Raw genomic sequence first — 27,403 nt, 5'->3', positions numbered from 1 at the left:
ATCTAGTTGCGGTTGGATCCTGCATTTTCCTCTAACAAATAAAAGAATATTGTAAAGATTGTCACTGTCATTCATATGTGAGAGAGAGAGAAAAAACATCATCTTCTCGCTCTCAAATTCTTTATCTGTGCAATGCAAGTGCAATGGACTAATAGGGTGGCGCCATCTGTCCTAACCTTTAAGTGTGCCTCCTCACTATTTTCTTCATACTATATTGAACTGTCAACGCAATACATCAGAACAACAGCGCCCTCTTGACATTAGCCAATAGCCATATATTTCTGGTCAGGCTTTAGATTTAAATCCTCCATAAATTGTTTCAGGATAGTAGACCAGCCCACACCCCGCGACCGCATGATCCAAGTGGTCCGGTGGTACCTGAGCTCCTACCACGCCGGCCGCAAGTCCCAAGTGGCCAAGAAGCCATACAACCCCATCCTGGGCGAGGTGTTCCGCTGCTACTGGGACCTGGACGCGAACGAGGCACAACCCCAGGACAAGGTCAGTTAACACTAGGATAGTAGACCAGAAACATCATCCAAGTGGTCCGGTGGTACATCAGCTCCTACCAGCAAGTCCCAAGTGGCCAGGAAACCTTACATCCCCATCCTGGGCGAAGTGTTCCGTTGCTACTGGGACCTGGACGCTAACGAGGCACAACCCCAGGACAAGGTCAGTTAACACTAGGATAGTAGACCAGAAACATCATCCAAGTGGTCCGGTGGTACATCAGCTCCTACCAGCAAGTCCCAAGTGGCCAAAAAACCTTACATCCCCATCCTGAGCGAGGTGTTCCGTTGCTACTGGGACTTGGACGCGAACGAGGCACAACCCCAGCACAAGGTCAGTTGAAACAGTAGTAGTAGACGAAAGACATGGTTCATCTGGTTCATGGTACATCAGCTACTACCAGCAAGTCCCAAGTGGCCAAGAAACCTTACAACCCCATCCTGGGCGAGGTGTTCCGTTGCTACTGGGACTTGGACGCGAACGAGGCACAACCCCAGGACAAGGTCAGTTGAAACAGTAGTAGTAGACGAGAGACATGGTTCATCTGGTTCATGGTACATCAGCTACTACCAGCAAGTCCCAAGTGGCCAAGAAACCTTACAACCCCATCCTGGGCGAGGTGTTCCGTTGCTACTGGGACTTGGACGCGAACGAGGCACAACCCCAGGACAAGGTCAGTTGAAACAGTAGTAGTAGACGAGAGACATGGTTCATCTGGTTCATGGTACATCAGCTACTACCAGCAAGTCCCAAGTGGCCAAGAAACCTTACAACCCCATCCTGGGCGAGGTGTTCCGCTGCTACTGGGACCTGGACGCTAACGAGTCACAACCCCTGGACAAGGTCAGTTGAAACACTAGGATAGTGGACTAGCGGCATGGTTCATCTGGTTCGATGGTACATCAGCTCCTACCAGCAAGTCCCAAGTGGCCAAGAAGCCTTACAACCCCATCCTGGGCGAGGTGTTCCGCTGCTACTGGGACCAGGACGCTAACGAGTCACAACCCCAGGACAAGGTCAGTTGAAACACTAGGATAGTGGACTAGCGGCATGGTTCATCTGGTTCGATGGTACATCAGCCCCTACCAGCAAGTCCCAAGTGGCCAAGAAGCTTTACAACACCATCCTGGGCGAGGTGTTCCGCTGCTACTGGGACCTGGACGCTAACGAGTCACAACCCCAGGACAAGGTCAGTTGAAACAGTAGACCAGTAGACCAGATACATTATCCAATTGGTCCGGTGGTATCTCAGCTCCTACCACACGTTTATATATAACACTGATCCAAGTGGTGGTGGTGGTGGTGGTTGTATTTAAACTACTTATACTACGCGATATAAAAATCTGGCAAAATGGCCCGAATAATTGATTTTTTTTCGGGCACAGGCCTTCTTTCTCCCTTTCCAATCCTGCCTGTGCTAAGCAAGATCCCGCCAATCCCGTGGAAAGTATCCAATAATACCACCACCTCTTTCTCGGTCGGCCTCTGCCATTCATCTGGCAGACATGACCAGCCGAGTACCTCTTTAGCCAGGCTGTCTTCGTCCTAACAAAGACGATTCGGGTTAAATATTTAATTGTATTTATTTTCTTCAGCTACAAGAAGTCGGTGACGGACCTGTGCCTTGGTGTACACCCGAGCAGCTATCGTTCGTCGCAGAACAGGTCTCCCACCATCCGCCCATCTCTGCGTTCTACGCAGAACACGTCAACAAACGTATACAGGTATGTTCAAAGGTTTACACATACTCTAACTTCTTATTCCTGCCATGCTGCGCCGAAATTGGTAAAAAATTACGATGTTTGATAATAGGATACGTCTCGCCATTTACAGAACTTGAGGCGGTTATTTACAGTCCCTTTCTTGTTAACTAACAGTGTCAAAGAGGGCTGCAATAGCTCGTTTACTCATAATCTCCGTACCATACCCTTTTTGCAAAAGCTTTCGTATATGAAATTACCCAATAACCACAAAATTAATATTTTGAGAAAACCTCCGACACAGTAGACCTATTTTCATGAAACATGCCTAAGAACATTCTCGACTAATTCAGCTTTCAAATAAAAAACTAAATCTATATCGGTTCATCCGTCCGGCAGCTACGATGCCACAGACAGACACACACACAGACAAACAAACAGACACACAAACAGACAGACAGACACGTCAAACTTATAACACCCCGTCGTTTTTGCGTCGGGGGTTAAAAACTTAAAAAATATGTATACTCCAAAAAAAAACTTATATTGGTAAAAATTGGTTGTTTTACCTTATTTGCAGTTCGAGGCATGGGTGTGGACAAAAAGCAAGTTCCTAGGGCTGTCGATCGGTGTGCACAACATCGGTAAAGGCACTGTCACACTTCTGGACACGGGCGAGGAGTACACGCTCACTTTCCCTAACGGATACGGCAGGTTAGACAATTTATCCAAAAAAAAATGTTGTTTTCGTCAAAGAAACTAAGTCTTACAGGCGGGGTTCGAACCCGCGACGTTCGTTTAACGGCATGGCCGAGCCGTAAAAGTCATTAGTCTAGTCTTCCAAAGATTAAATATGGTTGGCTTGCCCAAGTGTTTTACTTATGTATGCTTAGAAATGTTTACCTTATTGGACAGACCGGCATAAATAAGTGATGAATTTTGTACCTTGTCACTTTAACGTCGTGTAAGAAATGCCATACGAAATTGTCAAACGATTAAAAGCGACAAGGTACAGAAATCATAACCTATTTATGCTGGTGACTGGACCAAAAGTTGGACGTGAAGTTCTTTTTTATGATCGCCAAATCAAATTTAAAAAAAACAGTGTTGTTCTGTTTGCTAGCACGGAAAGTTATTATTGTATAGTTTTTCACTTTTTAAAAAAATGTCTAGACTAAGGGCTTATTACAAATAAAAATAGCCACCCCGATTTTTTTTATATAGGCAGCAAACGAACAGACCAGCCGCTTGATGAGAATCAGTCATTGTCAGTTTTCCGGCATCTGTAATAAAATACCAATATTGTTTTACAGATCAATACTAACAGTCCCCTGGATCGAACTCGGCGGCTCTGTATGCATAGAATGCGTCCAAACCGGACATAAGGCGAACGTGGAATTTCTTACCAAACCCTTCTACGGAGGGAAGAAGCATCGTGTGACGTGCGAAGTGTTCGCCGGGACGGAAAAGAAACCTTTTTATACAGCGCAGGGGGAGTGGAACACTAGGGTAGACGGACGGTGGACAGAATCTGGGGTAAGAGTTTTAAGTGTATAAAAACTGGCCACTAAGCCAACATGGTCAAAGTCTTCTACGGAGGCAAGAAAAATCGCGTGACGTATGAAGCATTCGCCGGGACAGGGAAGAAACCTTATTATACGGCGCAGTGATAGTGGAATACTAGGGTGAATGGACGGTGGACAGAATCTGGGGTAAGAATAGTATAAGGATTTTAGTGTTACAAGTGGCCACTAGCCCAAGGTGGAGTTAAAAAACTCTTCTACTCGGGCAAGAAATATCGCGTGACGTGCTGACGTGCGAAGTGTTCGCTGGGAAAGAGAAGAAACCTTACTATACGGCGCAGGGCGAGTGGAACACTAAACTAAAATTCAATTCAATTCAATTTTTGTATTATGGCCTCCATCAAATTCTTGATGATTCTGCCAATGTCAAGGTTGGATAAGACAGTGCAAGTATATTTACTTATTTAACGGTAGACTTTCGTGTTCGGTAAAATATCCATCCAACCCGTTGATCTAAAACAAACACAAACTACAACAAACACAAATACAACATACAAAGGTGTTTTTTTTTTTTTTTTTGCTAAAAGAATCGGGACATATTTTTATAGTATCCTATGTGTTCAAACATATAAGGAGGTATTGCAGGTATTATAATTTGATATTATTTTTTGTTAAAAAGTTGTTAAGAGGGGGTAGAGCAGGGAGAATTTTCAGAATCTGTCAAATTACCCCATTACACACACAAACACCCTTCACTCACACTACCTCAATTTACTGTGAAAGGTCAGTGACCCTTAATTTTTTTCAAGAGTGTTATTTTGAGTTTGTAGTCAACTACTGACCTCCTTTGAGAAATTAAAACTGTAAAAAGGGTAGCATACAAGAAGACAGAGAAAAATACACGTCATCTAGCTTTCCTTCTCTGTTCATGTCTCATGTGACTTAAATTTACCTAAATATGTAGATAACGTTTCTTACTCAGTTGATTGTTTATCTAGGTGTATTTCAAATTACTTTGCACTTCATTTTGCGTTACTTTTCTATAAGTACTTAGATTAAAAATCATCAGCCTGCCTATCCTCGCAAACATTATTCAAAGTCGTGTGTGAAGGCCGATACCTCCAGGCAGACAATTATGGTCGCGTGATAAATGATAAAACATCAGGCTGTCTCTATCGCACTATTTGTAAGTACGATAGGGACGGCCCGATGTTTTATCATTTATCGCGCGACCATGATTGCCCTGCAGGTCTTCAGAGGCCTGTGCTGCGCATTACGTATATACGGGTTGTATTAAAGACTATCAGATATTTTCTTTATTCTTTTTGGTCGTTGGGTTTTTTTATCATTTATTTTGATACAAAAATAAAGTATGTGTATAAAATAAAAACCTAATGAATAGAGTACAGAGCTAGCAGCAGTCAAGTCAGAGACACAAAGATAGACAGGGAATATCGACGCATATCTTATCCAATACCGCCATTGCCATCTGCATCTTACACAATTTCCGAGTCTCTTCTCTTAATTTCAGTTCCTTGAGTTGAAAATGTTGAAACTCATACTTAGTATTAAATAAAACACAAATACATATAAAAATCACAATATAATTTTAAATTATGGCTTAGGCCCTGTACCAGTTGCAGTTGCCACGTCTGTAAAGCCCCTTGTAGTTTCTTTTAAATGGCTAAATCCCTAGATGTCATGTCATAAACATCTGTGATGTAACTGAAAATTAAAAAACATCGCTCAAAGATAAGGTTCAAATTAGCATGGCAAAAAATACAGTGCAGTCAAAATACCATCAAAATACGAAAAAGCATATATTATGTCAATGTCAATATCACTGCCGTATGCCGTATTTCAGGCCATAAGGGCTGTTTTCTCAAATATGAAAAAATCTCAAAAGCAGAACTTTAAAAAGACTTTCTTGGAAAATTATTTTGAACTTGATAGGTAGAACAATTTTTAAAAGTTGTACAAAAAAAATCTGAACTAAGTTTGTAACTATATGAAAAGCATTTTTTATCTTAGATTGCATATTTTAGTATCGTAACGAATTTTCTTTCAAATAAAAAGAGAATTATTAGAATAGGTTGACGGTGTCTACCGTAAACTGGGGTTACATTGACCAATTTGGGAATTTAAACTTCTCTAGCTTCTACATTTAATGGGTATTTTTACCTATTAAATGTAGGAGTTAGAGAAGTATAAATTCAAAATTGGTCAACGTAACGTAACTAAGAAAGAAAAAAATGGGACCATCAACTTTTTAAGTCTTTTCCTGCTAAAAATCTAAAAAGGTAACAAAATAAGTGATATCAGGATTATTGTTTTCTGTCACGATGCCTGCACGTATCAAATGTTTCTTTTTAACCCAGTGGTTGACTGGTAGAGAATGCCTTAAGGCATTATGTCCACTATTTGTACTTATTTTTTTAAATATAATAAAGCATACATAAATAAATAAAATGTACGCAAAAAAAACGATGTGATCAAACTTAAACTGACATTGGGATTACTTTGATACACTATTTTTTTTGTAACGATAATCGAATGTAATCCCTTACAAAAGTATTTTATCTCAAGAAAAAAAAAATGGTTCGCAGAGTCAAATATTACAACTCTTTAACGCTATTTTGGGGTTACTTTGATCAAGAATAAAAATTACCATCTTCAAAAAACCAACTTTATTTGCAATTGTTTCAATATTTATTACAAGAAGAGATCAAATTATCAGCCTCAACAAGTACCGTGACATAATCAACTATGTGTCATTATGGTCAATGTTACCCCATGCAAGTGATCAAAGACACCCCAAAGAGTAAATCATAAGTAGTAAATACCTAGTTTGACTTTATGATACAAAATTCAATACAATGGTATAGCTAAACACATTTCTGGCAAGCTAATATTCACTGTGAACCTTTTAATTTAATACCCACTACGTTAGTTTAGAAGTTTATTTAAACATGAAAAATAGCAACAAACTATGCTTTTATTTTGACACGTTATCCGCACTGCCCAAGACCATACTTACTTATTCACCGCGTCAGAGCACCATCTAACTATAAAGGTTGGTTAAGGGTTATTATATACATGTGTAGATTTCATTACCGACTACTCATACATAACATATTAAATCCTTATTTTTTTGGTCAAATAAATATAATATGCTCGTGACAGGTCATATTTTGTTCGCAATCCGAAAGAGTCAACCCTAGCACTTTTCCCTATTCACCCCTTCCCGACCCTATTCACCCCAACGTTAGAGTGAGCGAAAATTACTAAATAAAACGACATATTTTCAAAGACAAACCGAAGTTCACACTGCCAGAAGATTTTTTGTGTAAAAAATTTGCATGGCACATATAAAAAAACTGCTATCGACGTTCAAAAGTCGGTTTTGGCCCTATTCACCATAAATTACGTTAGTTTATACCCGTTCCGACCCCATGAACCCAAAATCTTTAGAAAACGATGTACTATGTAGCCCAATTTTATTTGGTATTTTGGAGGTAACTAGTAAAAATAATTTAGTTTTACAATTGTGCGAAAATAGATTCTCATTTGGCCGGTTTTTTTTACCTGGTCTGGTGGCCTAGTGGTAATAACGTTAGCTGCGTAAGCTGAAGACCCGGGTTCGATTCCCGGCTCAGCCACCGTGGGCCTTGTCGTTTTTTCTTTCGTGTATGATATCTATTTCAATATATGTATGTGGACAGTTGGACACTTTATTGTACATAAGACAAGTTAGGACATAAAAATACAGTATAGTTATGATGTACAAAGGCGACCTTATCCCTATAAGGGATCTCTTCCAACCTTTGAGCGAATTGAAAATTATTCATATAAACTTGAAAAGGAACAAATCAAAAATTATTTAATAAAATAATTTTATTTCTTCCCTAGTTGTATAGTTTCATACTTATGATTTTTATTTTAAAGTAATTCGTTTATATTATAGCAACCATGGGTGATTTTTGCGGACTTAAGTAGAAACGTAGAGGTTGACAGAAGTGTGATTAATATTTCTAAGTGTTAATTTCTTGTATCTAGTCTAACTACGAAGCAATACAATACGTATAAATTGCGTCCATATACAGAGAGGTCAATCATAAAAATATCACTTTAGGTAAGTTATATATCTTTTATACAATGTGACAAGCATTGACCACACATCCCAATTCACCCCTCTTCCGACCCTAATCACCCCTTCGTAAACCTATTCACCCCCTTTGCGACCCAATTTCCCCCATTCCTGATCCCATTCACCCCTCAGGCCGCGGATATTTATTCATTCCGTAAAAATTCCCTAACACAGTTGCATCGCTTTCTTCATGAAAACCATTATAAAAATGAAAATATGTCTTATGATTTTCTGTTATACATAAACTTTAGAAGTGTATACACATTCAAAAGGATAATGAACGATTAAAATGAGTAAAAATCCAATAAATTTGAACGTCAACTTTGACAGACATGAAACTGTAAATATATTATTTTCCTACTTTGATTGCGGAAAATAGAAGGAATATGTCAAGAAATATAATAACATTATATACCCCCGGAACCCTTTCCACCCCAAATTATGGTATTTATTAAATTGTCATTATGTATAATGTCGGGAAATACGGAACCCTACACTGACGCGCTCTTGGTCGGTTTTTCTTCTTAATGCTATTTAAGAGATAATAAAAAATTACACCTCCCAATTTATACTTAATAAGTTTTTTATGCAAAAATTTCATTTTTGGCACAAGCTATTATCGCCGACTGTACCTTTCTTTCAACAATCATCTATTGCTCTCCGAGACATTTCTAAAAACCCCTGACTCAATGGGGATACGACGTTTCATAACAGAGTTCCTATGATCACCTTTCTGCTTCATCATCAGATTAGCTCCATGATACCATAATATTACATTGTCACTTGATTTACATATGTGTGCAAAATTTCAGCTCAATCGGAAACCAGAAAGTGGGTCAAATTTAGCTTCTACGTTTTGACTCAAACTAACATACTAACAAGGCAAGTTGAATAAAAGCTTGTATAAAGGCCTCTGATACTAGATTTGCAATAAGTTTACTTGTCATAATTTAAGAACAAATGAGACAGACATATCCAATGAAAAGTCTACGCCGTTTTCGTGAACTGTCAAATCACCTCATACAATTTACGGCTGTAAGGCAACCAGGTAGGGTTTGTTATTGCACTTTAATTACATATTAATGATTTCTAGCCCGTAAGATATATATTTGCTTTAACAATGGATAGATATTTATGCGGGTGAGAGTGTAATTTAGGTTTTTATAAGGAATCAAATATTTTTAAGCAACCCGATCAGATATTTATGCGGATAAGGACCCTCCCACATCTACCGTCTTGCGATCGTAGTGTCGGGCCAACTGTATGGCTAAGCCGCGCTGACGCGGCGTCTTTTTCCATACAGGTGGCCCGAAACTACGCTCGCGAGACGCTAGAAAGAGAGACGATGTTTTTGCCGGTCACGGAGCATCACAAATTTTTGCCGGGAACATGTCGTCATATACCTACTTATGGCCCCCTATAGAAAATCAGATATTTTTGCACGGCCGTTCATAGTCATTTATGCTGGTCACCAGCTGGTATTCCATGAATATTTGGTCTAGTTGAGTGGAGAAGTACCATTCAAAACAAGCGCTTTCTAAACAACGATGTATTTTGGTACTTTATAATTATTATTGTTTTCAACTTACGATTACGTGTTCGCGGTATGCACAGAGTAAATCTTTAATGAAATTGAGACATTTTTTTATATATACAATTAAATTTGAACCAGAAGCACTATACCTATACCCGCTCGCATTCCCCTTTTTTCTATTCTAAGTAAGAATCGATTAATAAGTATCTGAATATGTATGGATAAATTAAATTGTAATTGTTTACATACAACCTGTGAAGTTTGGTTGACAAAATTTGACGTAGGTGCTGTCATATAATATATTTTTAAAATGACGTACTGTTAATACCAGCGTAATGAAAATGTATTCCAATGAGTAAAAGAAAACATGAAACTTTTTTCAATTTAACCGAACTAGAATGAAATCATTTATACTCATTTGGTTGTGTTCGTTATTTTCTTTAATAATGTGATATATTTTTATTTATTTTTTATGCACAAGCCATGCACCTTTAAACTTTAAATGAGATTGGATCTCCACCTGACATATTTGATTTACCCTATTTATTTTGAGCACAGTTTTACACTGGTATGGTTTTTCGTGTACGTACACTATTTTCTGTCAAAATATTTGTCAAATTTAATTGTCAACGCGGAGCGACCGGCGACACGTCTGCCTCCGATGAGCCGCTCACGGCATCTAATCGAAAGGAGAATTCTGACAGCAATGGCGAATGTATGGAAATTTTACGATAGTTTAAATTTAAGGTAAAATTTCTTTGTTGCCTTTGAGAGGAAAAATATAAAAAACGTCAAAACTTCTAGTCCATTTATCTGGCTTTTAGAATCACTTAATGTTAGAACTAAAGTATTGAATTTTTTTAACAAAGTTTACTAAACGGCAACATACGTTTTTCTCATTTTAGGTCAACTTTGCGTGGGTTTATTTATTATACCTTTAATAATTAGAGATTCTGAATAGTCAAAAGTTGTAGACACACTCTTTAAGATAATAACTACATTTATTTTATTTTATTTTATTTAGAAATGTGAGCAGCATTTGTTAAACGCCGAATGCACTTTTCGAGGATTTCGTACGACCCCCTCTTAAGAATTTTACATTGAGGAGAAAATACTAGTGTTAAAAGGAAATTAATATTTATAGGACGGCTCACATTGGTAGGGATTAAATTATACAGTGGACAAGAAATTTTAGGACATTCTAGTAGTAAATGTTCCACGGTGCCTTCAGCCAGGCCGCACTCGCAAATCGAGCTGTCTCTTATACGTAGTTTGGCCAAAAACACCGGGGAGCAGACATGCCCCAATCTTAATCTTGTAATTATTGACGTATTTATTTTTGGAAAGGCCCTATTCGCAAAAAACCATGGCTTTGGAGGAATATTTGGTTGAAGATTCCCATAATGTCGACCTTTGATCTGTCGCGACTGCTGCCAAATAGTGTTCCATTCCTCAGTCAACAAGGGTTTCACTGAGGCTCTAATATCTCGAGAGTAATGGTTTATGCCTACACTGACTCCCATCCGAATAGCGTCCTTAGCATGTTGATCAACCGTTTCGTTACCCAAAATACCACAGTGGCTTGGGATCCAAGCAAGGACCACTTGTAGGTTTGCCAGCTGACATTCTTTAAGTTTTTCTTTGATTTTTAAAGTTAAAAAGAAAATATTATTAGAGTGAAACGGAAATCCCATTAAGTCCTGCAGGCAGCTAAGTGAATCCGTCAGGATAATACATTTGGAAAATTTATGTGAGTTCTTATGGGAGTGAAAGAAAGAGATGGCCTCGTACAAAGCAATAGCCTCCCCAGTAAAGATTGATGTTTTAGGTGGGCTTTTAAAGTTTAAAATAATTTTAAACTCTGGTATCCATACAGCAGAGCCGACATTGTTTTCTGGTGATATTTTGGAAGCATCAGTATACATTTTGAGCCAACCATTCCAGTTATTATCCATTATTCGATTAAATACATGGTTAGCATTGGCAGACTTTTTATCAATACCTAAATCTAGAATTATTGATGGCTGGAATATTAGAGTATCATAATCAAAACAGAAAATTACATTTTTGTCAAATTGAAAAATTGGAGTGGGAGAATATTTCTGATAAGATTTTACAAGGGGAGGAGGATTTTTGTTACGCCAATAGTTTGACTGGGGAGAAATATCTGAGAGAGTTCTACATCTAGACATTAGAGGGTGTGAGGGATATTGGGCTATGTTTAGAAAAAATCGGTCCGCTAAGTACTGTCTACGTAAGAAGAGTGGTGGGTCTACACATTCGACTTGAAGGGCATTTGTTGGAGAAGATTTCATAGCTCCAGTCACAATGCGCAGGGCCTTGGCCTGAATCCTGTCAAGTTTTTTTAAGGCTACAGCAGAACACGGTTCCAGAATAAAGCTGGCATAATCGAAATGGCTCCGGACTATCGCATTATACAGGATTTTTTGGGTAAACGGATGAGCTCCCCAGCGTACACCAGACAGAGAACGCATCACATTAAGACTTTTTTCACATTTGTTCGCAACGTAATTCAAATGTGTTATTCCCGACATTTTAGAATCGAGGTAGACTCCCAAAAATTTTACTGTGTCTACAACCGTAATTTCTTGCTCTTCCAATGTGAGTTGAATCTGGGGAATATTTCTTTTTCTGGTGAATACTAATGCATTGCATTTCGGGATAGACAAAGTGAGGCCGTGATTAACCAACCAATCGTTTAAATAGAATAAGGCTGAGTTAAGTCTGGAACAGCTATCCAGAATGGATGAGGAACTGCTGTACAACACTATATCATCTGCATACTGTAAGATGTTACAGAAACAATTCGCTGTTGTTTCCAAGTCACTAGTATATAGACTATAGAGTATTGGGCTAAGGACTGATCCCTGGGGTAATGCCTTCCAGACCGGTCTAGGAGGCTGCAGAGACCCGTTTGCTCTTACTTGAATAAATCGAGCCATAAACAGATTACATATGATGTTTATCAGTCTCTTCGGAATACTCAGCTGTTGCATTTTCTGCCTGAGCAAGGAGAGATCAACATTGTCATATGCTGCTGCAATGTCTAGGAAAGCGGCGACTACGTTTTCATTTTTACTGAAAGCAATTCGAATGTCAGTAGTCAATATGCTCAAGCTGTCTACCGTGCCCATTCCCCTACGAAATCCAAATTGAGATTCTGCTAGAATATTACGGTTCTCTAGAATCCACTCCAACCGGTTCTTTATAAGATGTTCCATAATCTTGACTAAGACTGAGGACAAAGCAATTGGCCTATAAGATGAGGCGAGGCTTGGGTCTTTCCCAGGCTTAATAATAGGTATCACTATTTGGATTTTCCACGATGGAGGCACTATTCCTGAGAGAAAAATGTAATTTATAATCTTTAAAAAATATTCTTTAGTAGATTGAGAGGATTTTGTAATAAATGAATATGGGATACCATCAATACCGGGGGAAGAATCTTTCAAATGATCCAGTGCAGCAAGGAGCTCTGGAAATGTGAATGGGTCATTCATTCTGTCTGTATCCGATAGATTGGGGTTTATAATGGGGAAGAGGTCCTCAGAGGGGACAAAAGGGGGGGACAGCTTATCAATGAACTCTGGAAGCCATATATCAGTATCGTTAGTTAATAACTCATTAGTCACTAGACTTCCACGAAATGATTTAACTTTTTTCCATATTATTGAACATGAGGATCGTGGGGATAAACTTTTGCAAAAGTTGGCCCAGCCTTGGGACTTTTTCTTAGAGAGGAATCGTTTTGACTTGGCTGTGATTTTTTGCAAAGAGAGGTAATTTTCCATGGTTAGATCAGTGGAGTATGTATTTTCAGCTATATTGCGTTCTTTTATTATTTTTGTGCATTCTGAGTCCCACCACGGAGGGGATGGAATTTTGTTACGAGCAGTATTTTTTATTGGAATTGAGGTATCTGCTGACTCAAGAATATATTTTACGAATAAGGAGTATGTTTCAGAAAAATTGTCAGTATTAATTTCAGGTAGATTTTTAATTTTGTTATCAAGATTTAAGGAAAATTCAGACCAATCGGCATGGGATGTCTTATATTTTAAAAGTGGATTAATAATAGGGGATGGGCGAGCTTTAAGAATAGAGGTGAGAATAGGATAGTGGTCACTGCCATGAGTACGATCCAATACCTTCCAAGAGATGGATGGTGCCAAAGACGCAGAAACCAAGGTAAGGTCTAATGCACTAGTATTTTGTAGAGGGGAAGATCTTCTGGTCGCAGAGCCATCATTAATTATACATAAATCCAAGCTGTCAATAATATCCAGAAGTATGTAAGAGTTAGAATCCGACATTTGACAACCCCAGAGAGTATTTTTACAATTAAAATCCCCCAATATTATATATGGTCCACGGATGTTAGAGCAGATAGACTGCATTTCCCGTAACAATTCAACTTTAGGGTGAGGGATATAAATAGATATAAAAGAAATATTTGAAATTTTAGCAGCTACAATATTGATATCTGGACTATGGTCAGGAATAGGTATGGACGAGTATTTCATAGATCTATCAATCATAAGAGCAGTGCCAGCATAACCATCGTCTCTGTCATCCCTGAGACAGGCATAGCCCGGAACCCTAAACCGGTGTCTCGGCTTCAACCATGTCTCAGAGATGGCAAAAGCAACAGGTTTATACTTATTAATTAAGAATATAATTTCAGATTTTTTATTATTAACACTCTGTGTATTCCACTGAAGGATCAACTGATCCATTTTTCGAAGTAATTAAAGGAATGATCGTTTGTAGGTCGGAAATGACGTTGTTCGGTAGAGAGTCGCTAGACATATGGATTAAATGAACCATTACCCCTGTAAGATGTTCAAGAAAAGTTTGATTAGGAGAGGAGTAATAATTATTATTTAGAGCAGCCCCATTAGGTAGAGACATCTTAGGGTCCCTAGTAATTTCATTGTGTGCTTGAACATCATAGGATTTACTCAGTTGCTTAGGTTTTTGTTTTTCTATATAGTACGTTTTTTTATATGATTTTTGGGGAGATGATGTGGATTTTTCAATATAGTTGGGAATTGGAGGCCGTAATCCAGCTACAGCTGAAGTAGAGGGTTGGGAAGGAGGGGCGAACATCTGCTGTGACATTTCTGCATAACTGACTTTAACAGGACGGAATCGTTGGGCAGCTTCTAGATAACCTATATTTTCTTCGGCCATTACCATTTTTATGGCTTTTTGACGGGCGTGTTCTGGGCATTTTGCATCTGTGGCCTTATGTGGCCCCCCACATAGGACACAGGTGATTTTGTTTGGTTCAACCTCACATGAGTCTCCAGTATGAGACTGGGCGCACTGATAGCAGCAGGGTTTGGACCTGCATTTTGCCGCAATATGTCCGAACTTAGAACAATTTCTGCATTGGATGGAAGGAAGGTTATATATATTTACAGGAATTGATGTGTTGTATATGTATACCTTCTCCGGAAGATTCTGTGAGTGAAAAGTTAACACTACTGTTTTAGTTGGAGTCCATTCATTGTTACCTTCTTTATGAATTTTCCTTGACAAGCGACGGGCTTTGATTACATTTACATGACCAAAACCTGCTGGGAATTCAAGACTTTCAATCAGTTCTTGTAATGGCCATTCGGTCGGAATGTCTTTTATAACTCCCATACGAGAGACTAGATACCTAGGGATGCTAGGAGTTAGCTTATTTGAAGGCAAAATTTCTGAGTTAAAGAATTGATTTGCCAGCACAGCAGTTTTGAAGTTAACAGAAATCTTATTACGCCCTAGTGATTTTATGGAGCCTTCTACAATGCCTTTAACTTTATTTTTATGAAGTAGCTGAGCCAACTTCAGGACTTGTAATGTTAAACCCGCAGATGGATCAGGCTCAGCTCTGCTAATGTGAATGACGAAAGGTCCTTTGTCCTCATCTGAGTATCTTAGGGATGGATCGTTCGCGTCATACCCAGGGGCAACATATGTGTTTTGGTAAGAATCGCTCGGTGGACTGATTTTTTTCTGAGAGTTTACGTCTGAATCAGTTTTTATCCGTTTACGGGGGTTTCTGTTCATGTCTGTTGACTCATTATCGTTTATTACTGGACTACAATTATCCTTTTGAGACTGGGAAACATTTACTACTATACTTGGGGGTAGTTCCGTAATATCCATTTCCATAAGACCCCCCCTGTCGGGGGGTTCTTTATCACCCATTTTAAGACTAAAACTACTTACCTGATAGTATTTATGTTAGTTTTACCAACCCTTCACCACTACAACACAGTTAGTAAACGATGTACGGTTATTCAACCGAAAACACTATTATTCAGGAACAATTCAACCCGGGCACGTGTGTACACCAACGCATCGACGAGCAGAATTCAAAACTAAAATTCACAATCCTGCGGACTAAATTGACAAATGACTGACAGATGAAATGTTACCAGGAACAGTGAAATAAAAATAGTGAAGGGTATGTCGATAACAATATATCGACAAATTGTAAAGTACCAATAACAAACTAGTTTAAATCAAAAATACGTATGTTACTTTTAAATAAAAGGTAAAAATTTTGGTTTGTTCGGTTTTCGAGGTAGTGGATGGATAAAATGCGTTTTTACCCACTAGTTTTATAGCATAAAAAGGTATCCGAACCAGTAGGTAAAAAAAAATGTTGTCCGACGATAACTAGTCTTTATTAAAAAATATTATTCATTCCCAGGCTCCGTTATTTCGTCATCTTTATCATCATCATCATCATCATCATCAGTTACATTTATAATAAAACGATCCGAGACATTGTCCACTAAATGGTCGAGTTGTAACATTTTGTCCTCGGTTTTTATTATGTGATTTACACAATCTTTCCATCTTTCGGCTGTAATGGCTGTAATTTCTCAATATACCCGCTTTTTTTTCTTAAAAAGATTGACCATATTGTTGGGGCTATTTAAAAAAAACACAATAATTGTAATAATTCATTTGTAAAGATTCAATAAACTATCATAATAAATATATAAATTTCATTTACATGATTGCTGGTTTGAAATTTACATTTTATATCTAATTAAGGGTCTACAGAGCTTTTGATCTGTCGAAATCACAGAAAAAGATGGTATATTGATTAAAAGATCAAATTGCCAATTTGATTGTCCCGTCTGGGTGCACCTTAAATCTACGATGTAATAATACTTTTAATATCGATAAGAACGACACTGGCCAAACTGGGGCAACATTTGTTCACACTTACTTGTCAATTTGGTCCGTAGGATTATGGATTTTAGTTTTAGGGTAGACGGACGGTGGACAGAATCTGGGGTAAGAGTAGTATAAGGATTTCAAGTGTATAAAAACTGATCACTAGGGCCACTAGGCCAGTTTTTATAGTGACTAGTCCAACATGGTCAAACTCATTAGACTTATATTGACCGGGATATAGACCGTGATTACCTTTACCGTGACCGTGTGACCGTGTTTTGCGTCGAAATATCGGGAGCTCGACAAAAATCAAAAAGGTAATCACGGTCTATATCCCGGTCAATATAAGTCTAATGAAAATAACCGTGAATCATTCAAAACTCTTATGGTCAAACTCTTCTACGGAGGCAAGAAACATCGCGTGACTTATGAAGTATTCGCCGGGACAGAGAAGAAACCTTATTATTCTGTTCGGGGAGAGTAATATAAGGATTTGTGTTTCAAATGTATAAAAACTGGCCACTAATGTGGAGTTAAAGAACTCTTGTATAGAGGCAAGAAGCATCGTGTGACGTGCGAATTTCTCGCCGCGATGGAGAATATTATTATACTATACGATAGTGTTAGTCAGGATTAAGTTAGTAGAAGTTTTCTTTGTATGCCAATAAAATACCCTGACACGTTCTACTACACATATGCGGATAGCATTAAAAAAACAAACATGATTCATTAATTCAAATTCAGCCATCGAATCAATTGTACAGTCAACCAATTGGAACCCTAGGCCACTGTAGGACTATGTCATAGTAACGTTATAAATCAGATTGTAAGAAATCTCTTACCGCTTGTCATTTTGACATGGTTGTGGAGTGGCCTGGTGTTCCAATTGGTTGACTGTACAGTCTATCGACAGTAATTTTCTGACCGTAAAATTAACGACAACCCTAAAATCACAGCTTAAGTATCTCAAACCACACTCAAAAAGCATTTCACATTCCAGCGCACCGAAGTCCTCTTCGAGGTGTCAAACATGAAGCCGCGTCGCAAACGCGTCGCGCCCGTCTCGCGCCAGCAGCCGCACGAGTCGCGCCGCGTCTGGAGACACGTCACCGCCGCACTCAGGGCGCAGGACTGCGAGCAGGCAACGCTGGCTAAAAGCAGGGTGGAGCAGGCTCAGAGGGATCAGGCTAAACAGAGGACAGCGAATGGGGATAAATGGAACACGCAGGTACGTTTCAAATTCTAATATTTCTAATACAGTATCAAACATAAAGCCAAGCTCATAGTACTTAAGACACAGGACTGCGAGCAGGCAACTCTGGCTAAAAGCAGGTTGGAACAGACTCAGAGGGATCAGGCTAAACAAAGAGCAGCGACCGGTGATAAATGGAACACGCAGGTACGTTTCACATTAGGCTTAGCACAAAGCAGTGATACTTCAGTCATTATATAATCTAACGGTAGCTGTAAGACTTCTGTCCTGTCCCATCTGGTGACACGTTACTGCAGCACTCAGGGAACAGGACTGCGAGCAGGCAACGTTGGCTAAAAGCAGGGTGGAGCAGGCTCAGAGGGATCAGGCTAAGCAAAGAGCAGCGACCGGTGATAAATGGAACACGCAGGTACGTTTCACATTAGACTTAGCACAAAGCCAAGATGTATATAGATTAAGGCTATTGTCTTTTTACTTGTATATTTTCACCAAATAAACGTATTCTATTCTATATTCTATAATACTTGTAGTTTAAAATGTTTTAATTTTCTCGTACTTATATTTGACATATGAATTCCAGCTATTCAGTCCCGTGGGCGAGGAGGCGTGGGAGTACAACACGCCGCTGCGCAAGCGGCACGAGCGCCGCGACAACAGCGAGCGGTAATGTCGCTTCGCCGTCGCGTCGCCGCCATGTCGCCATTGTGTCGCCGTCAGGTCGCCATTGTGTCGCCGTCGGGTTGCCACCGTGTTTCTCTGACTGGTTAGGCGTTCCACTAGTGTCTTTCTTCGAATGCTACTAAGGGTCGGTTGCATCAAACCGTTGAAGCGATCGATAAATTTTATTGTGTGGGAAGTTCCATAGACTTCCGCTGTGTGGCGTTGATGTGTCTCTTAACTGTGGTTGAGCTGGCCATATGTGCTGAAACTTGAGCATTCACTTGTTATGAGCATTCTTGTGACTAGAAAAATTAGTGTTTTTTAATAAACAGTGAATACTTAAGTCTGTCAGTACCTTAATACTGGAGACGCGTTTTGGTCTGTATGTCAAATATTTAAGCGATATGTTTTGATTTGTAAAACCCTTGTTTAAACTTAATTTTGATGCTCGATTAAGCTAAAATTGAACACGTAACTTTGGTAATTCAATGTTATGGTACCATGATACTGGTCTAATAGATAGTTGCAAATCTTGCAATTTCAATTATGAATTTTCATTGAGTTTGGGCTCTTCAAAATCTAGAAAATATTGTAAGTCAAAAAATCACTTCTAGCATTTTTAAAAATTAAAAAGTAACATTATGTAAAGTAAGGACGCTAAGCATATTAAATTCTTATACCTGACGCATCTAATTATGGTCTTTGCGACATTCTCTTTTGGTTGGGGTCGATTTAAAAAAAAAACCGATATGATGTTTTTTTACATTATTTTTCTTTACTATATTTTTAAATGGGTGTGCTAAAGTTCCGGAAAATGTCACGTCATTTTATTTGATAAAAAAAATATTTCCATAGAGACGCAACACTCGATGCGTGAAGTATAGTGTCCTTACTTTAAAAAATTGTAGAATGTCCTTCGGGAATGATATTAAACTAGTATTATTCAGACAAAAAAGAAGTAAAAAAAACGATTTTTTAGGCACGGAATGCCACATTTCGGGCGCGTTTACACGGCTGTTCGAAATTCAAAAATCTGCATCAGCTGTCTAATTCGAAGCTCGATTTGGTCATAGACTACAAATCTAACTCGGTGTACTTTTGACCGACGTGTGTATGGAGTTTTGGCATTAGGTTATACGGGTTTAGCTGTTCTATTTGCCATAATTTTAACGAATTTCCGCCACATTTCATGGTCAATACGTATCATGAGGAAAAAGTATTCATGATTTTCTATTTAAAGTCTGGTAAAAATTAAAAAGTAGTAAATGTCTAAAAAAAGTTACGACACTACAATGTTACCACTTTTTAATTTATACTTATTTTGCCAAGTTATCAAATTATTGTTGTTCTTAACTGTATAAAACATATTTACATTTACCTGCTGATTTTGATATCTGACCATTCATGTGGCAACTATTTTGTATCTCTATGAACATCTACTGTTATTATACTCGATGAATGATAATGATGATAAATAATACTTACTGAGCAAAGAAAGCGAAAAATTTCTATATATTGTACTTAAATTGTCATCTTGCTTATCTCGATATTTCATGTTGTACAATCAAGTGCAAAAATATGTATAGAAAAAACGTCTCAAAAATATGGTACAGTCAGCTGCAGTGAAAAGTAGACCGCCTTACATACAAATTTGTATGCAGGGGGGTCTACTTTTCTCTACAGCTGACTGTACTATGCTCTTAAACACACAGGATTTAGATTAAATGTGACATATTTTTGAGTAAAGCGTGTACATATTTTTACACATGACTGTACTTGTACAAAGAGTATGAAGTATTATTTATTATTCCTTCAATTTTTAGACTAGAGACCAGACTAGAACTAGAAAATTAGACAGAAACTTCAGTTTCATGAAGCTCGTGAGGAAAAAGGAGGGATTATAAGGTAACCCAATTTTATTGCACTATATTTTACCAATTAGATAAGCTATAATCGCAAAGAATGTTCCGATTTCTCCATACAAGTAGAATACTATTTTTTTTTTAATTGATAAAAGTGTAGAAGTTTAGTGAAACGTCGCACTTTGTTGGTAGGTAACCATAAACACGATATTTGCTTCCGTCTTTATACGAGTAACCGGTCAAAACTCAAAACATCCCTACAGCAAGCGACAAAGTGGGACTTTTTGCTGGAAAATTACACAGAAATGGGTTATTTTTTATACCTTTACCTACGCTGAATCATAGATCAGTTTGCTATGTGTATGTCGTCTGGTAAAAGGGACCTTGACACATTCACTACCAGACCAAAAATGGCGCACTACGTCAGAAACCGGTCGTTATCTACAACCGCTCACTTGTATGGCGGCAACCCGCTGGGCTGGTTGTCTGGCATCTGAGCAAAGTTCAAGGGTGTCTACCAGGCGGGTTCTTGGTTGCGAAGGTGGTAAATGCTAGTCTCCACCTGCGCAAAGGTCCCTTTTACGACTATAACACTTTCACAGTCCAGTGTTCCATATTTGGATCACGACATACTCGACAAGTCTATGTCCCATATATGGGTCAGTAAGGATCTGTATCTACCGATTTGACTAATCGGTAGATACAGATACCTATATTGATTGAAGTAATTTGATGTACTTGCCAGTCTAAATGTTTTGTATGGAGACTGTTCCAAGACCCATTTCATCGCATTCTGTGCCAGAGGCCTCTTTTTTTAAATACTCTAGTCTATTCTAACCTCCTTTGTAAATTTTCGACCTATAAGGCCTATCTATGATAAAAAAAGAGCAATAATCTTGTAAATATTCCTTAAATCGTAAAAATCACAACGCTTTTGTAATAAAATCAAATACGAGCACAAACTTTGTGAACATAGCAACACCGTTTCGACATTTCAACAGTGTTGCCATGTGATTTTTTTGATATTTGAAAAAAACAACGTTTTTATTTCACGACGAAATCTAATTTAGTGAAAAAGACTGAGATTGTTCTAACGAAAATTTAAACGAGAGCGACGACGGGCGAAGACACGTGCAAATATTATATCATTCAATCACATAGAAGTAAATATTTAATTGCATAGTGATTGCTATCATGTTATATATTTAAAATAAAATTTAAATTTAAACTAGTTTAAATTGTTTTATTTTTTATTCCTTATTAAAGTATAACCTCGGTACATGTACAAAAATAAAAGTTTCATTTTTCCGCCGAAACAGATGTGGTTTTAGAACTTCAGTATCTCTTTTTTCAGGCTTGACACCTGTTACCGAACTGCTGTTCAGTGTTCAATTACTACTTAACAAGGATAAAATTATCTAATTTTACCCGGTTGCTAAAAATATGATTTGCCAGTTGCATCAAGAAGTAGAGTGATTTTATAAATTTTGGAACTAGACTATATTTATGCTTTCGTGAGCATATTATAATTTATTGAAAAAAGTGTTGGCGACAAATATCAAAACGTGAGTCCTAGCTGCAGTATCTTACATTTATAATATATAAATAATTTTAAGCCCCTTATTCATAAAAAAAAGTTACTGAACTGATTAGTTTATAAAGTCTTTGGTAAGTAATCTTACAATCTTGGAAGTTATGAGCTATCTCTGAATCAGCAAAGCAGTCTTAATTGGAATATATTTGAATATTTTACAATCATGTCATTAAGTTAGTAAGGTACATGTCCAAGGTAAATTAGTTAAGGTACAGCGGGGCAAAACTCGACCGGGGGACAAATGTAACTGGTCCATTTTTTCCATGTTTTACAATTTTTGCATTATTAAATAGAGTGTCCACCGGTTATATATGGTAGGCCTGTTCAGTGGATACATGTAGAACTCAACATCATAGTATAATAATGGAAAAAATGGATCAGTTACAATTGCCCCCCCGTCGAGATTTGCCCCGCTGTACCTTACAGTTATTCTTTAAGAACAAAACAAGGCTCAATGCTTATAGTAAATGCAGAATCATTTCTTATCCAATTACTTAGGGGAAATCTATATCTTTGGAACTATTAGGGCCACTTGCACCAACGAAAATGGAAGGGTTAACCCACCATTTTGTATGAAATTTGACAGATGACAGCCCACTAACCCTGAGTTAAGCGATTGGTGCAAGTGGGCCTTAGTGGGGTTGTTCATCTAAAACTTAACGCTTTTGTTCCTGACACTGTTTTACTAAATGCCTACAGAAATTACTAAGTTCTCATTCCTAATTCCTATGCCGCAGGCGTAAGTCAACTTCTTACTTCTATGCTAGCTGTATAAAAATAGGAATGTTATGTTGTTGTGTACACTACTGCTGTGTCACTGGCATAGGCCGGTATATTTGTTTGAACACACATACTGGCATAGGAGTTACATTATTTTTGACCACAAATGTTGTGTCGCCGGCACCAAACGTGTAAATAAAGCAACATCTATTCATAAACAAAAATAGTATAGGTAACATTACACCAACCACTAATCATGACATTAATTTGAGTTTGCACCTCAACTTAACATAAACACATACATAATTGAGAACATTTTCAAAGTTAAAAATTAGTAAAATTAATTGAAAATGAATCAAACTGGGTCCAACTTGCCTAGAAGCAGCAGTTGCTTAATTGCTGAAAAACTTACCTACTATTGTGATTGTTTACTTTTATTTACTATTAATTGCAACTTTTTTTTTGTATTACAAAAGCCTTATTGACAACATGTTCTTGTGTTATAATCAATAGAGCATATGAGAGTTCCGGAATGTTGTTGTCACATGCAAATTCAAGAAGAGAGAACAAGGTCTCTCCTGTAGCATTTTCGGCTAGCTTTCTGATGCATTGTTTTTCTAAATCTTCCATAAGGTAGCACCTGGCAATCAAAAGTAAAGGCCGGAGTCCACCATCACCATCAGCCACCGTGCCTAAATACATGTATTCCTTTAACAGTTGAAGAGTCTCAATAGTAACTCCCTTCAATGATATTTCACCAGTGATTTTTTCCTTCCACTCATTGGTCAACATTGCTTTAAACACGTCACTGTGTGCAGCCAGGCAAGCCTTGTGAACAGGTACAGATCCTTCAGATGACACTAGAGAGAAATCTGTGAAGTCACTGTCAGTGTACAATTTTGAAAGTACTGTTGCCGTTTTACACTCATGTGTAGTGACAACAATGGCTACTGACTTGTAATATATTTCATAGTTCCCTACAGATGGATCAATGTGTCCCATTTCTAGCCATGTCGACCAATCATTGGGCACATTAATATTCAAGGCAGAATATTTCAAGTCTATACTGTTTACATTTATTGTGATGTTTTTTCCTTAGCAGACTCATGTTTTGATGATGAGAAACTGACAAAAAACTTTATTTTATCCTCTACCAATTTGGCACTGGCTTTAAATTTCAGCATTACCAAATTATCCATGTTGTATTGTAAGGCGGTAGTGTCCGATACACCTGTGGCAGTTATTGAGTAAAAGATCTTTAAGGCGGAAGGCCCCTCTCTTCTATAACCAGAACTGTAAACAAATTAGTTTAAGTTATACCTAAGATTAAGAAGTCTGTGGTAGGTACTAGTAGAGGGTGGATTATCTAAATTTGTCACAAAATGCTGTAACTGATTACAATAAAATAGTCATACAATTACTCTTAGTATTTGATTTTTTATTAATTTTGTATTGTTCAAAAATATATAAAAGTATTTTTTTCTTACCATACTGCCGTCATCTTCGTGTTCTGTAAGTAGACTGTCGACTGATAATTTAAAAAATAATGTCAGTAGATAACTGTTGCATATTATCCTTCTTTACGCGCAGGTACACTAGGTATATACTTATCTGCAAATGAAATTAGTGTTAAAACTGCCAAAGAAAAGAGCATTGAATCACTACGTTTTACCCAAGTTTTACATTTAAACTTATCACTCATAGCAGGATTTCCAGAAAGACGCGGTGTTGCAACTACAACTAAAGTAAAGCTAGCACAGAATTATAATTAAACCAGAATGAGTTGTTAGGCCAAAAAGTGTGTCCACATGAGAGGTTAAAGTTGGGGCTGGTGTCCCTCTCGCACTTATTACCACTATCAAAATCATTTGAATGACGTCATCACTGTCATCATTTGGGGATACCAGTCAATATTCAAAGTTACTACCAAATCTACTAATACCCAATTAAAGGTTTTTAATAATTGCGCAATTTTTTGGTTTTATGGCTTCATAATAATGACTTACCAATTCGTTACAAGGTATTAATACCCTTGCCTCGATATAATACGAAAATAATTTAAGAAGTTTATAAACATAGTTATCATACAGGTAAAAATACTACTACTATAGTAATTTTTTAACACTGGTCACACGTGCGAGAGGGACACCAGCCCCAACTTTGACCCTCTCATGTGGACACACTTTTGCTAGTCTATCAAGAACGCCTTTATGCGCAGGTGATAAGGTTCAATTTAGTATGGCAAAAAAAGTGTGAGCTCAGTCCCTATTGTAAGTCGATGCCTTTAATAGGGACTAAGCCAAAGACTTTTACAGGGGACAGCTCAATCACATTTTTTGCCATACGAAATTGAACCTTATTACTGAAACAGAAAGTCGATCGTATCAGACTAGCGAAAACGGTCCACATGAGAGGGCATTGTTTGGGCTGGTGTCCCTCTCGCACGTGTTGCCAGTGTTAATGAGGTTCCCATAGTAGTAGTATTTTTATCTGTATATTACCTGATTTTATAACTTCTTATATTATTTTAGTGTTATATTCTAACTAGGGTTTCGATATATTTCAAAAAATTGGAAAATAATTATAATGTAATTATTTTGATGCCAATAAATCAAAGATTTGTATAATTAAAAAATATGTTCAAATGGGTATTAGTAGATTTGGTAGTAACTTTGAAAATTGACTGGTATCCCCAATGTATGACAGTGATGACGTCACTGAATAATGATGACATTGTCAGTAAGTGCGAGAGGGACACCAGCCCAAACAATGACCTCTCATGTGGACACACTTTTTGACCTAACTAAACAATCTAGTTTAATAATTATAAATCTATGGACTAAGCTCACACTTTTTTTCCCATACTAAATTGAACCTTATCACCGGGCTAGAGAGGCGTTCGTGTCAGACTAGCAAAATCATGTCCACATGAGAGGTTCAAAGTTGGGGCTGGTGTCCCTCTCGCACGTGTGACCAGTGTTAAAGCCGCTGCACACATGAGGCCAACGGTTGGGCCAACCTTTGGAGCACCCCTAGGCCAAGCGTGTAGAGGGCTGCTTGGCCGTATGTTGGCAGTTGGCGCTACCGCTGGCCGGCCAACGGTGTCGGTTTTTTGTCCACACATCAAAGGATCTTGGCGCCAATGGCCAACCGGGCTGAACGGTTTGATTTTCTACGTAAACCGGTTTCAACCCGGTTTGACCAAACCGAGTTGCTACGACGGTCCTTAGCGTATTAATGTAGCGGTTAGGTTTGGCCCGTGTGAAGCGATTCGTCAAAATTAAACACGAATCAAGTCGATCGGGTTGAGTCGAGTCGAGTCAAGTTATGCCCGAAACACATTATATAACGTGACGCGCGATATATCGACTTAAAAAGCGTCACAATTAAAGTTGTGTTTTAACAAGCTAAACTGCTAAGTTAATGCAAATAAATATATTTCATTTCATTTCATCAAAATATTCGTAATGGAGACAGAATTCACAGAATATCGGCAACGGCAGAATAGCGGGAGCATTTAATTATAGTTGTAAACTGTTATATTTTCCCATTTATTATTAGGAAAAAGAACACCATCTGTTATAATTGATTTCAAACCAAAGCGCGCACGGCCGGGCGGACCGCGAGCGTGTTTCAGATTCTGGCCGTGGCACCACTTCCGCGCGAAAGCACAGCTGTCCTGCTTGCACTCGCTGGCTTGCAGTTCCGATGCCGATATTTATTTATTTATTTATTTATTTAAACTTTATTGCACAATTAAAAAAGTACAAATGGCGGACTTAATGCTAGCAGGCATTCTCTACCAGTCAACCATGGGCTAAACCGAGAGATCGTGTTGGTGCAGGGTCATAAAACAGTTAAGTAGAATTATATACATATACCTAAATTTGCCTAACTAGTTATATCTACATATACATACATAAATAATGCTAAATATAATAAATATACATAAAATACATATATAAAATAAAATAACCATTGTGAAACATCATGAGGACAACTATTGAACTTTTTCTAACAGGTGCTTGCGTAACATGCGCTTGAAAGACAATTTGCTCTGGGCCTGCCTGATGGAGAGCGGAAGATCATTCCACAGCCGGATCGCCTGCACAGTGAAGGAATTAGACATGAAGCCTGTGCGATGCTGGGGGACGATAAGTTTAAGACTACGGGTGGTTCGGAGATCAGTGCCGGGACGCGGAGAAACAAATTTAAATTTGGAACGAAGATAATCAGGGGTAAAAGGGTCAAATAAAATAGAAAATAAAGTGCAGAGAATACGTAACGACCGTCGTTGTCGAATAGGGAGCCAGTTTAGTTTCTTACGATATGCTGAAATATGGTCGTATTTTCGCAGTCCAAAAACAAACCGGATACAGTTGTTGAGCAATCGATCGAACTTATATAGAGAGGCTTGGGTGAGATTACTGGAAGTCACATCAGCATAATCCATGATGGGCAAAACGAGGGCTTGGACTAGGAGAATCTTGGTGCTAGATGGAAGAAAATGTTTAAATCGATAGAGACCTCTTAAAGTATTAGTCACTCTCCGGCTGACATCAGATACCAGGGGATCCCATGTAAGGCCACTGTCTATAATCAACCCTAGGTTCTTTACTTGCGGAACAAAAGGGATGGCTGTTTGTTCGTACTGGATCGGGGCTATTGTTGCTGCATTTGTCATGGAAAGCAAGCGCGTACTACCCAGTATGATGGCCTGACATTTGGTAGGGT

At 38.2% G+C, this 27,403-nt stretch overlaps 1 protein-coding gene and 1 long non-coding RNA gene across 2 annotated transcripts in view; one reads left to right on the top strand and one right to left on the bottom strand.

The window, feature by feature from the left end:
- The window catches only part of LOC125234813 (oxysterol-binding protein-related protein 9), a 171,547-nt gene extending 150,508 nt beyond the window's left edge, over positions 1-21,039 (top strand). Inside the window, exons 12-17 of the mRNA XM_048141219.1 lie at positions 324-501; positions 2,106-2,234; positions 2,791-2,924; positions 3,524-3,746; positions 17,621-17,848; positions 18,414-21,039. Of these exons, the coding sequence (XP_047997176.1) occupies positions 324-501; positions 2,106-2,234; positions 2,791-2,924; positions 3,524-3,746; positions 17,621-17,848; positions 18,414-18,500 (979 nt within the window). The 3' untranslated portion in view covers positions 18,501-21,039. The remainder of the gene's footprint in view (positions 1-323; positions 502-2,105; positions 2,235-2,790; positions 2,925-3,523; positions 3,747-17,620; positions 17,849-18,413) is intronic.
- Positions 21,040-21,293: 254 nt separating this feature from the next.
- Positions 21,294-24,378, bottom strand: LOC125234811. The gene is made up of 2 exons (XR_007178027.1): positions 24,157-24,378; positions 21,294-23,962 (listed from the first exon to the last, which is right to left on the bottom strand). It is a non-coding gene; the product is annotated as an uncharacterized LOC125234811 (long non-coding RNA).
- Positions 24,379-27,403: the final 3,025 nt, after the last annotated feature.

This window comes from Leguminivora glycinivorella, chromosome 16 (genome assembly GCF_023078275.1).
Source record: "Leguminivora glycinivorella isolate SPB_JAAS2020 chromosome 16, LegGlyc_1.1, whole genome shotgun sequence".
NCBI classification, from domain to species: Eukaryota; Metazoa; Arthropoda; class Insecta; order Lepidoptera; family Tortricidae; genus Leguminivora; species Leguminivora glycinivorella.
This window is presented reverse-complemented; position numbering and strand designations above follow the sequence as displayed.